At 43.2% G+C, this 12,582-nt stretch overlaps 1 protein-coding gene across 2 annotated transcripts in view; it reads right to left on the reverse strand.

Annotated features, from left to right (window-relative positions):
* LOC126188008 (ras GTPase-activating-like protein IQGAP1) overlaps positions 1–12,582 on the reverse strand; it is a 334,889-nt gene that overhangs the window by 304,470 nt on the left and 17,837 nt on the right. For both annotated transcript variants that reach the window (XM_049929428.1, XM_049929435.1), the window contains exon 3: positions 4,568–4,802. In XM_049929428.1, the coding sequence (XP_049785385.1) occupies positions 4,568–4,802 (235 nt within the window). The remainder of the gene's footprint in view (positions 1–4,567; positions 4,803–12,582) is intronic.

Genomic DNA, 12,582 nt, shown 5'->3' on the forward strand with positions numbered 1-12,582 from the left:
AGGAAGTAACAGAAATTAGTTATAAGTGGTTACTTCAATATTAATTTTGTATATGATTGTGCAACAAAAAGGATGCTGGTAGATCTCCTAAATTCCTATGATCTGATGCAGACTGTGTTTTTTTCCAACTAGGGTGCATGGAACAGTAGCACAGCCATAGACAGTATTTTTATTCATTCTTCATTACTAGATGGGCATTCTGTTAGTAAAAGGGTGAATGGTTTTTCAGACTATGATGCACAAATTTTAACATGAATAGGCTTTTGCACTCAAACAAATGTCACAATTACAAACTACGTAGGAAAGTTAATCCAATGGTAATAGAGAGATTTTTAAACCTCGTCTCATGCTCTTTGAGAGTTGCTTTCCATTAAAACATTCTAAGCGGGGTACTAGCAGTAAAAGGCAGCCTGGGTGACTGACTAATGAGAAAAGGATACCACGTAAAACTAAGTGAGAATTATATCAAAATGTTAGAAGTAGTCACAATCAAGCTACAGTAGCCTATTACAAAAAGTACTGAAAGGTGCTTAAGAATGTTATTAGGAAGGTAAAGAATATGTGGTAGATAAATAGAGTAGCTAATTCACAGGATGAAATAAAACCATACGCTCAGTTGTGAAGGAAGTGTCTGGTCAGCAGCCAAGACTGACGATATAAAGTCAGTTTGTAATAAAAATATTTATGTTTCTGATAAATCAGATATATGTACAGTATTTAACAATCATTTTCTGAGCATTGCTGGTGAATTAAATAAAAATTTAGTTTCTAGAGGGAATCATATAACTCTCTTGGTAAACGCCTTTCCGAGACTGACATCTGAAATACTCCTCTGTGTACATACAAGGAGGAGATTGAGTCCATAATTAAATCACTGAAGACTAGAGACTCTCATGGATATGATGGAGTGCCCAGCAGAATATTAAAGTACTGTGCTGCACATGTTAACCCTGTATTTAGCCACATTTGTAATTTTTCCTTTAGGAATGGTCAGTTTCCTGAACGATTGAAGTACTCAGTAGTAAAGCAGCTTTTAGAAAGGAAGAAAGGGATAATGTAGACAATTTTAGACCCATTTCTATGCCATCAGTGTTTGCTGAAAAGGCTGTGTATATAAGGATGATTGATCACTTTATATCAGACAATTTGCTATCAAATCTACAGTTCGGCTTCAGAAGTCGTTTAATACCTGAAAATGCTATACTCTCTTTTCTCTGTGAGGCAATGCATGGCTTAAACAAAAGGTTTCAAACAGAAGGCATATTTTTTGATTTAACTAAGGCATTTGATTGTGTTGATCACAAAATATTGCTCCAGAAGTTGGACCATTATGGAATACGGCGAGTAGATCACAATTGGTTCACCTCGTACTTTAGCCAGAGACAGCAAAAGGTCATTATTTACAGTGTTGAGAATGGCTGTGATGTGTGACTGAGTGGAGTACAGTCAAATGAGATGCGCTCCAGGGATCAGTGTTGGGGTCACTCCTGTTCCTTATTTATATAAATGACGTGCCCTCCAGCATTAAGGCTAACTCTAAAATATTTCTGTTTGCTGATGACACTAGCTTGGTAGTGAAGGATGTTGTGTGCAACACTGGCTCAGTTTCAAATAGTGCAGTTCATGACTTAAGTTCATGGCTTGTAGAAAATAAACACTAAATCACAGTATGACTCAGTTTTTTCAGTTTCTAACACACAATTCCACAAAACCCGACATTTTAATTTCACAGAATGGGCGTATGATTAGTGAAACTGAACAGTTCAAATTTCTAGGTGTTCAGATAAAACAGTAAACTGTCCTGGAAAGCCCACATTCAGGATCTTGTTGAAAGACTTAATGCTGCCATTTTTACTGTTCGAACAGTATGTGAAGTAAGTGATTGTTTGACACAAAAATTAATCTACTTCGCTTATTTTCATTCACTTATGCCATATGGTATTATATATTGGGGTAACTCTTTCCATTCTAAAAGGATATTTTTGGCTCAGAAAAGGATATTTTTGACTCAGAAAAGGGCAGTTCGGACAATAGGTGGTGCAAGTTCGTGAACCTCTTGTCGGCCCCTGTTCACTAAGTCTGGGTATTCTTTACTGTCATTTCTTGTTAACAATATCAGCTTATTGCCAAGAATAAGCAGCTTCACTCAGTTAATACTCGGCAGAAATCAAACCCGTATTTGGATTGGACTTCCTTAACTCTTGTACAGAAAGGTGTGCAGTATACAGCTGCATCCATTTTCAAGCAGTAATACATGCACTTTCAAATCAAAACTGAAAAGTTTCCTTCTGGGCACTCACTCTATTCTGTCGAGAAGTTCCTCGAAAAATTAAGCTGATTCTTGTTGTATCATGGCTTGACTTTTTTGGATTCATAAATATTTTATTTTTATCTGTCATTACTTTTACATTGTAAATTCATGTACTGACACGTTCCATGACCTTGGTAATTTGCTCCTCAATTTGGTCCTAGGGAACTCGATGAGTGTGTAAATAAATAAATAAATAAAAGTGGTACCAATGTTAAGTACTCTCTAGTATCGAATACTAGTGGTAACATTCTGACTGGGAACACCACCTTGTTCATTCACAGCTATTCATGGGGACCCCCTAGGAAAATGAAGATGGGGCCAAAATGACAATGATCAGCCTGGACTTTGCATTGCTTTTTATAAGGGTGTCTGTAAAAGACACGGTGGATCTATTGGCCCAGTAGGCTCCCCTTGCAGTCATAAAACTATTCCACCAAATTTGTGACAACATACGTCCTGTACCGCAATGAATGTTACGAGATGATGAATGGCACAGTGGTGGGATCTCCACAGCCACTGCAAACTGCTTCATGGAGATTTCTGAGGAGCAAGCTCTGACCTCTGTGAAGTTGCATCCACCTTGCTTCTAATGGTTTACTGACGTCAACTTCGTGATACAGCCTCATATTGATAATGTACTGCAGCAGTTCGTCGATGACATGAACAGTGGCCATCCCAGTCCATCCCAACATTCAATTTACTCATGACATTACCTCCCATTAGGAAAGTGGAATGTGCTCCACGACTGTGATGCAACTTTCAAAATGGTAAAGAGCAGCAATCAGTCATCGTTTCTTTTTTATATTTGTTAGAGCAGATCCAGACTTCAGATAGTAACTAGCCATTATCAATGCAGTATGTCGGAGTTGTTTTACATGCCCTAATACAACTGCACCCATTGTTCAGGCTCTTGTCACAGTTCATTAACTTTAATGAATTGTGACAAGAGCCTGAAGAACATCTGTAGGCATCCTAAGGCACGCATATAACAACTGGAAAATACTGCATTTATAATGCCTAGTTGCTAGATGAAATCTGGATCTGCTCTCATAAAGCTAGAACAACTTTATTGCTTTGAAAATTAAATTTACTGTCGAGATGGAGATGGATGGCAAGGTTCCATTCTTCAATGTTTTAGTTGAGAGGAAGGCAACTGACAGCTTGGTCTTTCAGAGTACAAGAAATCTACACACACTGATTGGTACTTGAAGAGCAATAACTTTCATCACCCTGTACACACGAGACCTGTCCTGAACACATTAGTACATAAGGAAAAGAATATTTTCAATGATGACCATCTACAATCTGAATTTCGGCATTTGAGAAGTATGTTCAAGAAAAATGGTTACAGGAAAGAAGAGACTGCCATTGATGAAAGATGTCTCTTGAATTGGTGGAAGAGGCCAAGATGGCTGCAATTCTTCCACACTGTGGAGCAACAACTAACAAGACAGGAGAGTGTTGCATAGACATGGACTGCAGTCTCCCCTGTGACTGCAGTAACATTTATATAGGACAAACTATTCATAGAGTTGCTGAACTTTGTGCTGAGCATTCACAACATATTAAACAAAGGGAACTGGAGAAATTGGCTATGGCTGTATATTGTCTAGAAAATGGACGTAAGACAAGAATCTTCGCTCATTCTCCACCATACCGGAATTTTGTTATAAAGGAGACTGCCAAAATTAAACAGCAACAACTTTAACAGAGAGCAGAGGCACACGCTTAGAATGGCGTTGGAGCAGGCTTTTGATATTACGTGAAAGCAAAGACAGATTATAGACACTAGTGGGGAGGCAAGAGGACAGTTTCAAATGTGGTACCACCACCTTGCACCACCTGACGTTACTCAGTCCAGGGCCAGGACAGAGCTGCTATCAGCAGCTCAACTTGCCTTTCACAAATGCATCACTTCTGCCTTTCTGGAAGCTTCCAGATGCTGTGTCACACCTATGTATGTGGAACGCTGGACCAGCTCCAGCAGTCAGTGATTTTAACTCCTGATGATGGTGGAGACAGTTATCAAAAGCTCGAGTGTCTTATTCAAAGTGACAAACCAAGAGTATTTTATTGTAGAACCTGACTCATTAGATATGTGTAATAATAAGTTATCAAGAATGTAATGCACTAAAAATTTATCAAGACTGTAATACAGAATTTCAACAGTGTCCCCAGAGTGAGTGCAAGACATTTCATACCAAACCATATTTTGCACATCTGATTCTATGCACAATTTGTATCATAGATACTGACCTTTGGTAGTTCCAAATATTCAAGGGATTTGAGCCAATAGTTAATATTGTCAGTATGGCGAAACTGCAATCCAGCTACTTTGTAACGCCTTTGCTCTGCATCATATATTTTGTTCTTGGGGACTACCTTTGGTGCTACAACATTACCCAACTTAGCTAAGTAAACTCCATTCCGTAAACCCTCCTCAAGCAATGTAGGTGATGGTAATGGCTCCTGCAACATAACTTCCAGCCACCTAAAAAAAAAAAAAAAAAGAAAAAGCCATAATGAAATCAAAATAACATTTTGTACTCTCTACATAACTTGTAACCATTTTGCATATATAAAATACTAGTTGGCTGGCTGAATTTTTTTGGGAGGGGGGAGGGGGCCATGTCACTGGCCTTTCAAAGATCAAAGAAAACTTCTACAAGATGGCAGTGTTGAGAAAAGGCCTGCCGAACTGCGGGTTCCAATCAAAGCAGATGATTGATCGGAGACCGTCCCTCCCGAAAGCTGCATTGGTAATGAGACAAAAGGTACCGAGATTCGAGGACCCATCTGAGCCAATGAACCACCATCTGTACAAATAACTTGTAGGGGATGTTTGTTAGACTGATTGGCCAGTAACTATTTACAGACAATGGATACTTACCAGGTTTAAGACAGGAACCACAATACTGTCCCTCCACTGAAGGGGAAAACACCTTGGAGCCAAATAAGATTAAACACCTGGAAGAGGTACTGTTGTTGTGGAGGATTGAGGTGTTGAAGCAATTGATTATGGATGCAGTCAGGGACAGGGACTGAATTGTGGGAGGGGGAGAGGGTCAGAAGAAGTTCCCATTTACTGAAAGGTTCATTGCAGAATCCCACCCGACAAGGCGTAAAACCCACAGTTTCCAGAGGAGGAAGGCTGATGCTGATGCTGTCGCAAAATTGGTCACACGATATCTGTGAGAACCAATGGATCTGTGCACGTTGCCAACAGTAGTTTTCCATCTTGGGCCTTGCCCATGCTGCTGGCAACCTTGGAGTGTGCAGTGTGACACCCACATCTGAGATGACGGGACAGAAGAACATAGGAAGGAACAGAAGAACATACTGAGAAGACACAGTGTTCCCAACATACCCACTTGCTCTCCTGATTAAGCAACAGGCTCTGGCTGGTGCAAAGATGCTTAAAGGTAATAAGACAAGCTGCTTAAGGCATCACGAGGCCAGATGGTGACCATGGATGGCTATGGCAATTGCCATGCTCCACTACGGGACCAGCACTCGGTGAAATGGATCTGTCAAGCTGCATAAGGCAATGCTGGCGGCGCGAATAAGTGTATCAGACATTCAGAGACAACTTCATAGATAAAATCTGACAAAGAAGGGGTAAATATAACCTGAGAGGTATATAGAGGCCAATTAGCATGATAAGCCCAGCAGGATAGCCTGTACATCAGGAGGTGGGAAGGAAATGAGAGAATCAACAAGAAATAGTCACTATTGCAGAGAGTAATCTCGTGGTGACCAGTGTGATAAAGGGAGAAGGAGAGGGGAAGTGAGCGAAAGACCTGTGGCAGAGAAAGTACCATAAGTGACACCAAAATGGGTAGGGGAACCAGCACTAGGAAAGTATAGATCGTGGTCAGCAAGAAACTGATCTATCAAGAGACTCTGACTAGATGAAAATGCACTGTCCCATGATGTACATTGAAATACCCGAGGAGGAGGAGGAGGAGGAGGAGGAGGAGGAGGAGGAGGAAGGGAGGGGTAGCTGCTGAAGGAGGGAATTGGGGCAGTAAGTGTAGGTGGCCTGTCAGGAGAGAGATAGGTATTGTAAACCGTGACTACAGAGTCCAAGTGGACCCAGACACCAAACACTTTCAAATCGGTACGAAGGGGGATCCATGTACATGTACTAACAATGACCATATGCACCAACATGCAGATGCCACCAGCACCCTTCAAATGGTTGACCCAGTTTCAGCAGAAGTCATGGAACCCACAAAGGGTCAGTGGTGAGTGGAATGAGATTCCTGGAGAATGACACAAGCTGCAGAATAAAAGGAAGTAAGAGATTGCAACTCTGGAAGGTGATGATGAGTATTCGTTATACTTCCATTGAACAGGTGAACAGGCCAAAACCAGTCATGCCTCCGGGTCACTATCCATCACCAACAAGGACAGGGTGACATCCATAAACAAGAGGGCTGACTCAGTTTGCGAGGGAGAGCATGCATGTCTGGGGGCATGAGAGGGGCCCTGTCCCTGGACTTACATTTCTTCTTCTTCTTCTTCTTCTTCTTCTTCTTCTCCTCCTTCTCCTTCTCCTCCTCTTATTTTGTAAGTTGAGGGGGCACAGCCCAGAGGGAGAGCAGGCTTCAGTGAGATCTGCGACTAAGAGAGAGCGCACAGATCATGGGTCCCACAACTGACTTGTGGTAGTAGGCCTCCAGTCTGTGAAACGTCAGGGAGAGGGGTCCCAGGAGGAGCCCCATCACTGAAAGGCTCCAAAGGAGGAGGCACTTCTCCAGTTGGATAGGGGGAACAGCACCACCTAAAGGGCAGGGTATGGGAACCACAGGGGAGGTCGAGAGGGAAAGGGGGGTGGGGTTGTAACAAAGGCAAAGTTAGATGTCATGGACAAATGGTGAAGATGGTCATATTTCTGATGAATCTTAGGGTATGATAAACGATCAAGGGACTTATACTCCAGTATTTTTTTTTTTTTCTTTCTTATAAACTGAGCAATCCAGCAAGTATGGAGAGTGATGGCCATCTACAACTGACACACTTGGAAGGAGAACACATGGAGTGGGTGTCCACATTCACTCCATAGAGGGTCCGCTGTACAGGGAGAAGACATGTTTGAACCACGAACACTGAAATCATCTCATGGGTGGTGGAATGTACAACTTCACGTCACACTGATAACACACAACGTTGACCTCCTCTGGCAGGGTATCCCCCTCAAATGCTAGAATAAAGGCGCCGATATCAATGTGATAGTCCTTATGGCCTTTCTGAACATGCCAAATGACATGAATGCTCCACCTTTCCAGATTGGCCACGAGTTCCTCGTCGGTTTGAGGGATGAGATCCCTATAAAAAAATGACTCCAGAAACCATATTCAAGGACTGGTGAGGAGTAATGGGCACCAAGAGGTCACCAAGATTGTCACATGCATGAAGAGTGACAGATTGGGTGGCAGAAGCAGTTTTGATCAACAGTATAAAAAAAACTGGTAGTTGCTTCACACAGAGAAGACAATAATCATGAGTTGCTTTAATAATTTAATAAAGACTTCAAAAATTAAAGAAAATGTAGTATTGTTCTGGTTGTTTGTACATATTCTATCACAGAGTGTTCTCAGTGCTGAGTGCACAGAAAGCAAATGGGGGTACTGTCCCAAAGTGTCCCTTACAGGCAAAACACTATTTAAAAATCTTTCGTTCATCATTGGCTTGTCTTCTCCTCTGCAAACCTTCATGAGGTGCATATCAGATGGTAAATCCTTGTCTACCAGTTATTAGGGTTTCTTCCCGTTCCATTCATGTACATAGCATAGGAAGAATGATGGTTTGGATGCCTCTGTGCATGCAGTAATTATTCTAATCTTATCCTCATGATTCCTATAAGAGCGATACATAGGAGACTGTAGTACCTATATTCCTTGTGTCATCATTTAAAGCCACTTCTTGAAACTTTGTTAACAGACTTACATCTATCTTCAAGAGTCTTTCAGTTCCTTCAGTATCTCTGACTCTCCCACAGATCAAACAAACCTCTGGCCACTCGTGCTGCCCTTCTATGTATACATTCTATATATCCTGGTAGTCCTATTTAGTACAGGACCTACGCACTTGAGCAATATTCTAGAAACAGACACATGAATGAGTTGTAAGCAGTCTCCTTTGTAGACAGATTGCCCTTCCCCAGTATTCTACCAATAAACCAAAGTCTACCACTTTCTTTACCCTTGACTGAGCCTATGTGATCATTCCATTCCATACCCCTAAAAAGTGTTATACCCAGGTATTTGTACGAGTTGGCCGATTCCAACATTGACTCATTAACGTTATAGTCATAGGATACTACTTTTTTTGTCTTGTGAAGTACACACTTTTACATTTCTGTTTGGTTTGAGGTATAAAGTGACCAAACTACAGGGTCATCAGTCCCTTGTTTCTGAAGCAAACAAGGCTCACGGTAAAATCACTCCCAAAGTATGTTTGGGAAAGTAAAAGGGGGAAAGGAATGCGGAACCACACCTAATAAAAAAACAAATACCATGAGCAAAAAATGGGGAAAACATACACTATAAGGAAAAGTAGAAGAAAGTCTTAAAACCATAGAGCAGATGGTCCGGGCTGGCTGATCACAAGAATAAAAGAGGATGAGCCAGCCACTCTGCAACACATTAAAATGTCCACCCCAAACAGACAAGGCGAGATTAACACATGAATGGAAAAGACAAACAAATGCAAAGAAAGGGTGACAGAGTTACAACGGAGTGAGGGTCGAGGCCCCAGAGAGAAGGCCAAACGCCCACTCTTAGATGGTACAATAAAAAAAAAACTCACTAATAAAATGTAAAACTAAATCTGCCATTGAGGCATTGTTGCCCAACACCAAAGGTAGGGTGCTGGGAAGGTTAAAAGTCCACCGCAGAGCGGCTAAAATTGGGCAGTCAAGCAAGATGTGCACAACAGTCAGAAGGGAGCTACAGCGACACCGAGGTGGGTTCTCGCAACGGAGGAGGTAGCCATGTGTTAGTCACGTATGGCCAATGCGTATCCAGCAAAGGACAACAGATTCCCTGCGAGTGGCTCGCATGGATGACTGCCACACATCCGTTGTCTCCTTAATAGCACAGAGTTTATTTGGTGTACTCAGGGTGCGCCATTCAGTATCCCAGATCACAAAAACTTTGCGGTGGGGAGACTGCCTCAATCTCCAGAGATGGTTTACTGGTGGCCTGTTTGGACAGGCGGTCAGCAAGTTCATTGCCCGGTATCCCGACATGGCCTGGGGTCCAAACAAAGGTCACTGAGTGTCCACTGGTGCAGAGCGCATAAAGAGACTCCTGGATTAACAGTACCAAAGGATTCCTAGGGAAGCACTGATCGAGAGCTTGTAGGCTGCTTAAGGAGTCACTATACATGATGAAGGACTCACCAGAGCAGGAGCGGATGTGATCAAGAGTGCGATAGATGGCAACCAACTCTGCAGTGAAAATGCTGCAGCCATCCAGAAAGGAGCATTGTTCACAGAATGGCCATCGTGAGCATAAGTGTAGCCAACAAGACTGTCGACCAGTGATCCATCGGTGTAGATTATTTCTGAGCCCTCAAATGCGCCAAGAAGGGAGATAAAATGCCGACAGAGGGCCTCAGGGGGAACTGAGCCTTTGGGGCCCTGCAGTAGGTCAAGCCAAAGCTGTGGCCAAGGTATGGATCATAGAGGTATACGGAAGTGGGTCTGCAGGAAAGGTGGTAAAGGGGGAAGTGTCGAGTTCATGAAGAAGTGACCGGACATGGGCAGGGAAGGGATTCCCAGTTGTGAGCTGCCGCTGCAGGAGATGGACCCCTGTGTTGTGGAAAAGAAGACGGTAATTTGGATGGCGAGTTGAACTATGTATGTGGGTGGTATAATTTGCGAGCAACTGTTGCTGCCGGAGCCACAATGGAGGAACACCAGCTTCCACCAGGAGGCTGTTCACTGTGCTAGATCAGAAGACACCTGTCGCAAGGCAAACTCCACAGTGGTGGATAGGGTCTAGTAGACCCAGTGCAGAGGGGGCTGCTGAACCACACACCACACTTCCGTAATCAACGTGGGATTGTACGAGGGCTTGGTACAGCTGCAGCAGTGTACGATGATCAGCACCCCAGTCGGTGTGGCTCAGACATCAAATAAGATTAAGGTGCCAAGCACTTGTCCTTAAGCTGATGAAGATAGGGAAGCCAACTTAGGTGGGCATCGAAGACCAGTCCCAGAAAGCTGTAAGTCTCCACTACATCTAGTAGTTGGTCATCAAGGTAAAGTTCTGGATGGGGGTGGGCACTACGATGACGACAGAAGTGCATCCCTCAAGCTTTGGCAGCCAAAAACGGAAAGCCATGAGTGAGGGCCCAGGACTGTGCCTTCCATATAGTTCCCTGCAGCCGGCGTTCAGCTGCAACAGTAGAAGAGGAGCAGAATGAAACACTAAACTCGTCAGCATTTAGGAGGGGAAAGACTGACGATTTTAATGCTAATGCGAGGTCACTGACAGCAATTAAAAAGAGTGGAACACTCAGGACAGAATCCTGTGGGACCCCATTCTCTTGTATATGTGGTGCACTATGGGAAGCACCAACGTAAACTCTGAATGTGCGGTGTGACAAAAATTTCTGTATAAAAACCGGGAGTGGGTCCCTGAGACCCCACTCATGCAGAGTAGCGAAGATGTGGTGTCGCCAAATGGTATCGTAGGCCTTCGTGAGATCAAAAAAGACGGCAATAAAGTTTTGTCGGTGGGAAAAGGCAGATCGAATGGCAGACTCCAGGTACACCAAGTTGTCGATGGTTGAGTGTCCTTGGGGGGAAAACCACCATGGGAAGGTCCCGAGACTCAAGAAGCCAACACAACTGCCAGCTCACCATACGTTCAAGCAGCTTGCATAGAATGTTGGTGACGCTGATGGGACGATAGCTGTCAACATCTAGTGGTTTCTTCCCAGGCTTTAGGACTGGAATAATGACACTTTCCCGCCATTGTGATGGGAATTCGCTATCGCTCCAAATAATAATAATAATAATAATAATAATAATAATAATAATAATAATAATAAAGATTTTATTGTCTTTAGGCCATTACAGCAATTGACAACGTCAAATGAAGTTACAATTTATAATACAGTGTGATAAGGTATTGACTACTGAAATATTTTAGCTTATATTACAATAAATGTACAGTGGGTCATCTGTTGGATTACTGCATTTTACAGTTGAAGAATTCATTGATATCATAGAATGGGTGGGCAATAAACCATTCATGCAGTCTTTCTTTGAATGTATGTTCAGGAAGATCCTGTATGGCATGTGGCAGCTTATTAAATAGTTTGTGCCCTGTGACTTCATAGCTATTTATTGATTTTGATAGTCTGTGGTAAGGCGTGTATGTGTGTTTGATGCTTCTTGTGTTGTAACAATGTACATTTTCTCTACGTTTCACATCTTATAGGTGCGGTTGGAGACAGCAAGGTGGTGGTGTTGGGAATCCGCTGACAGATGTTTCAGCATTTGCGAATGGATGCAATCTGGGCCAAGGGATGTGTCAGGACAGTCGGCAAGGGCACTGAGAAATACTCACTCACTGAAGGGAGCATTATAAGGCTCAGGGTGGCGTGGAGATGAAAGGTGGAGTGGTAATTCTCCAATGCAGAGATGCAAGCATAATGCTCAGCAAGATGCTCTGCAATTACATCTGGATTGGAAGCTACAGCTCCATTTTTGGAAATTCGAGGTACACCTGCTGGGTTCTGATAGCTGTAAAGTTGGCGGAGCTTGATCCAAACCTGGGAGGGGGAGGTTCCTGTTCCAACGGTAGAGACATAGCATTCTCAACACGCCTGCTTCCTTCGTTTGATGAGGAGACAAACCTGCACTCAGAGCCATTTGAAGGCGATGAGGTTCTCCAGGAGGGGTGGCACATATAACACTGGAGGGCACGCCTACGGTCTCTAATGGCCGCAGCGATTTCTGGCGACCACCAAGGCACTGACTTCAGCTGGGGGCAACCAGAGGAATGAGGGATTGCTGATTCAGCTGCAGCAACAATGGTATTAGTGATGACATGGATCACTTCATCGATGGTGACTTGCAATGGATACTCATTGTTGGTAGCGGATGTGAAAGTGTTCCATTCAGCCTTGGCAAGAACCCACCTGGGCAAGTGTCGAGATGAGGGACGCTGCGGTAGGGAAAGAAAGAGTGGAAAGTGGTCACTACCACACAAGTTGTCATGTGCTTTCCAGCAGATGGGAGAAGGCCAGGA

The sequence above is a fragment of the Schistocerca cancellata genome, chromosome 1 (assembly GCF_023864275.1).
Source record: "Schistocerca cancellata isolate TAMUIC-IGC-003103 chromosome 1, iqSchCanc2.1, whole genome shotgun sequence".
NCBI classification, from domain to species: Eukaryota; Metazoa; Arthropoda; class Insecta; order Orthoptera; family Acrididae; genus Schistocerca; species Schistocerca cancellata.